Here is a 4263-nt window from a genome sequence, read left to right on the forward strand (position 1 = left end):
CCGTGCGATGACGTGTCCTAAAAGAGACCTGCAGGATGACGTGTCCTAAAAGAGACCTGCAGGATATTGTGACACGCGGTGTGGAAAGTCTAGACTGGTTAAAAAAAAACAGATAGACGGCCTGTCGGAAAAGAATGGCATCAATCAGAGGTCCACTGCGTTGCAATGGCAAAAAAAGAAGGAAAAATAAAGCTTCCCTATCTCCTCCTCCTCCTCCTCCTCCTCCTCCTCCTCCTCCTCCTCCTTCTCCTCCTCCTCCTCCTCTTCCTCCTCCCAAAACTGCAACCCCTCCCTTTTCTCCAGAGCCCCTCTATTCTCTCATCCTCCTTCCTTCTCTTTGTTTCAGTTCACCCCCCCTCCCCCCCTCTCCCTTTCTGCACCCGTCCCTCTCTCTACTTCTGCATGTCACACTGCAGCAGCAGGACGATGGAGGGGTCGGACTTGGCGGCCTCCTTGAACTCCTCCAGGGAGATCTCGTCGTTGTGGTCCTTGTCCATCTTGGAGAAGATCTTGTCCACGCGCTGCTGCGGGGTCAGCCCGTCCTCGTTCATGCGCATCATGATCACAGTGCCGACCATCTTGTAGATGGCCTGCAGAGGAGGAGAGGGGGAGAGGGGGGAGGAGGAAAAGTCCTTTACAATCTGATTGCTTGGTCAGAACACTCTCAGGCTCCTCACCAAGCGGGCGCGCGGTACCTCGATGATCTCCAGCATCTCCATGCGCGTGATCTTTCCGTCCCCATCCAGGTCGTACATGTTGAAGGCCCAGTTGAGCTTCTGCTCGAAGCTGCCCCTGGAGGTGATGGACAGGGCGCAGATGAACTCCCTGAAGTCGATCGTGCCGTCGCCGTTCTTGTCGAATGTCCGAAATGCATGCTGGGCGAACTTTGAAGCATCGCCGTACGGGAAAAACTGAAAAGTGAAAAAAGGAAGGAAATAATAATGTAAATGCTTGAAACTCAGAACAAAAATGAAAAATATCTCAATACCTGCTAGATCAAGGTTAGCTCACGCTGAGACATATCAATTATATATATAATATGTATGTTTTGCTCCTGCAGTGCATTTACAATACAATACAAAAGCCTGCAGCTTGACACGTGAAGCGTCTGTTCTGCTTGCAGCGCTGCACGCCTGGTATTTTCTGTTCTCCTTGGTAGTTTAGACAGCTTTGCGGAGGACCATAGGGGGGCGGGGCTTAGCCAAATGGGCCAATGAAATCGGAAAGAAATCTCTGTTATAGTGTACAAAATGCACAAAGAGCAAAATGCATCCTCATGCAGGTGGAACTCAACACATCCACGTACGTGGTGCCAGGACAGTTTTCCTGTCCGATATCAGGAAACCATTTTTTGAAAATTTGTATCATTTAGTTTCTCAGTCACAGCAAAGATTAACACCTGAAGTACGAGAACAGGATAAATCAGCAGCATGAAGGTGTTTTTATTCCATTTTATATGTATAAATATATATATATATATATATATATATATATATATATATATATATATATATATATATATATATATATACATATATATATATATATATATATGTATATATATATATGGTTATCTTTTGTGCATAGATGTGTGCTAGGAGTTCTAAAGACATTGTGATGTCAAATAATCAAATAAATAAATAAAGTTAAGTCTATGTAACAACACAACTATACTCTGAGTCATTTCAAAAGTATCTTCATTTTATATAACTATGAAGAAAAAAACAGTTTCACTGCAGGCAACAGCCATGAGACACAGTGGTCACCACCCCGCGCTGTAAAGGCCATACCTGTTACGTCATGACCAACGGGCAGGAACCGGCTCACCTTGACGTAGAGCTGCTGGAACTCCTCCAGGTTGAGGATGCCAGAGGGACAGTCCTTGAGGAAGCCTTTGTACCACTGCTTGAGCTCGGCCTCGTTGAACTCGGTGCTCTTGGTCAGGTCGTCCAGAACCTCCGGAGCCAGCTTGCTGTTGTGCTTCCCCATGATGCTTCACCTCTCTGAAGGTGAGGGGGGACACGGGGAGAGAGAGAGAGACAGAGAGAGAGAGAGAGAGAGAGAGAGAGAGAGAGAGAGAGAGACAGAGAGAGAGAGAGAGAGAGAGAGAGAGAGAGAGAGAGAGAGAGAGAGAGAGAGGCGTATGTGAGGATGTGCTGATGAACAACCACAGCAACAGCAGCGATGTCCCTGTGTTGTTGCTAGCGCTCAGGTCTCAGAGGAGGAGGAACGAGGAATCACCTGCACGAGACGCAGGCTGAGCAGAGCTGTTGTCTTAATGTGGCTTTACGTGTCAACATACACAACATCAAATATTCACACACATATATACACGACAGCGCATTTCATAGAAAGCTGTTATGCCCTAAAATGCTATATAAAGAAATATTTTGTCACATTTTTTTGCAACTTTACAGGTTAAATGAGTCCAAAAACTAGGATGTCGACAGCTGAAATGAATAACTCCCCAACTGTATCCCACAAACTAAAGGGTGACGTCCTTGTGACGACATCCACTTCTTATGTCCAATACTGATGAAGTGTCCACGCTATAAAAGCTCTTTTCCATTTCCACAATGACTCATATCGCGCTACCTCCATAATCACCTTGTGGCAGTAAAGCCCCTGATAGCATCACCGCTGTTCGTCCATAAACTGGCCCATTACCCGCGGTCCTTTCACCCGCTCACACATTCACACGGCTCAGGACCCGCGGCGCAGCCTTCATGACGCCACCCCTGACTCATAGCTCAGTCTGACACCAGGACATAGCCAAAGCCGAGCCAGCCGCACACACACACCCTCCTCTGCATTGGGAAGGGAGCGGACGGGGACAGTTTTAGAGGCCGACGTGTCGTCCTGTCGGGCTTCACGTCGAGTGAGTCATGCAGGGAGAGAGGCGACTGAACCGCGAGACACTCCAGACTGTACAAATATTTTTGGACCGTATTTACCGTGACAAGTGGGAGGCACTGTGGGAGAGCCGAGCGCTTAGAGGAAGAGCAATAAAGGACATCAGTGGGATACGGGAACATGCCAGCTTTAAGGCATTTGGAAAAGGTCACCTGTAATAGAATCAAGCGAAAATAGAAAAAATAATGTTCCTCTCTTTTGAGGGAAACCATCCCGCAGTTGTTTGAGAAAAGAAAAGAACGAGTGTTGTTGTATTACAGCAGGCATCCCTTTGTTATCGCCTCATATGGACTTTAAGGTCTAGTTCTGTTATCGCTTTGAAGACAAGTGTCAGCCGTAAAAGAGCAAAACGTTGAGTTTTTCAATTCCCAGGAAGGACTTTGTAATTGTGCAGCAGCACAGATGGATCCCCTGTGAGATGACTCAGGGTTTTCTTTTAGGGTGAGGACTGTTTTAGAGCCATGCGTGTCAAAAACAAGCGCCTTTTCTCCTCTTGGACGCATGTTTGGCTGCAGCGGGTCACGTGAGGGCAGGAGGACGACACTTTGGAGGATTAGACTCCCACTTGACTCGTCACAGTGAAGACGGGAGTCAGAGAGTCTTTAGCCTCTGAACTGTGACGCCTTTCAGTTCGGATTGGATGAATTCGACTTTGGGTTTACTTTGCACACGTTTAAACATTTTAACAGATGATAAATCAGGATTTTAATGAAGAAATGCAAAAAAAAAAATCATTTTTCCAACGATGAATTAACAATAAACCCCGGTTCACAAGATTAACGGGGAAAAATATATTTTGCTGTTCTGTCATATTGATATTGTCACTGTCAGATATTTATGCTGAGTTTCAAGGATTACACTATTAAATCAGGATTAAACTTGATATCATGTTGCACCCAGACATATCTTAAAAATAAGAGATATTAAATGAAAACCTCTCTTTAAACTTCAGTTTAGGTTTGATACAAAAAAAGTGTGCTGTTGTCCATATCGCCTCATTCGTAATTGATTAACGTAATTAAGTCTTTCTCTAAAGGAGTTCATGATGGAGCTTCCCATCATGAGTAACGCTAGGCTAACAACCTAGCAAAAAAGTCAAAGCGTTCATTAGTATCTTATCTTCATATTTTCTCCATATTAGTTGAACACAGTTTTAAATTTGAGTTACCAAACAGAGATTAGTTTTAAATTGTGCAACAGAGCTCTAGATCAACTCATGATTAAAGCTAATCCCTCTCTACATGACAAAGACACACACATCACAAGTACACAAACGTGTGACACAAGCTGTGAGTTTGTGTTGGCTGGACGGACACACACACACACACACACACACACACACACACACAC

At 45.0% G+C, this 4263-nt stretch overlaps 1 protein-coding gene across 2 annotated transcripts in view; it reads right to left on the reverse strand.

The window, feature by feature from the left end:
- Positions 1–373: 373 nt before the first annotated feature.
- LOC137784630 (visinin-like protein 1) overlaps positions 374–4263 on the reverse strand; it is a 15370-nt gene continuing 11480 nt past the window's right edge. For both annotated transcript variants that reach the window (XM_068575456.1, XM_068575455.1), the window contains exons 2-4: positions 1828–2003; positions 696–911; positions 374–590 (exon numbers count right to left, since the gene is read on the reverse strand). In XM_068575456.1, the coding sequence (XP_068431557.1) occupies positions 393–590; positions 696–911; positions 1828–1989 (576 nt within the window). In that variant the 5' untranslated portion in view covers positions 1990–2003 and the 3' untranslated portion in view covers positions 374–392. The remainder of the gene's footprint in view (positions 591–695; positions 912–1827; positions 2004–4263) is intronic.

The sequence above is a fragment of the Clinocottus analis genome, unplaced genomic scaffold, assembly GCF_023055335.1.
Source record: "Clinocottus analis isolate CAN_PGR_092001 unplaced genomic scaffold, fCliAna1.0.p SCAF_14, whole genome shotgun sequence".
Classification (NCBI taxonomy): Eukaryota; Metazoa; Chordata; class Actinopteri; order Perciformes; family Cottidae; genus Clinocottus; species Clinocottus analis.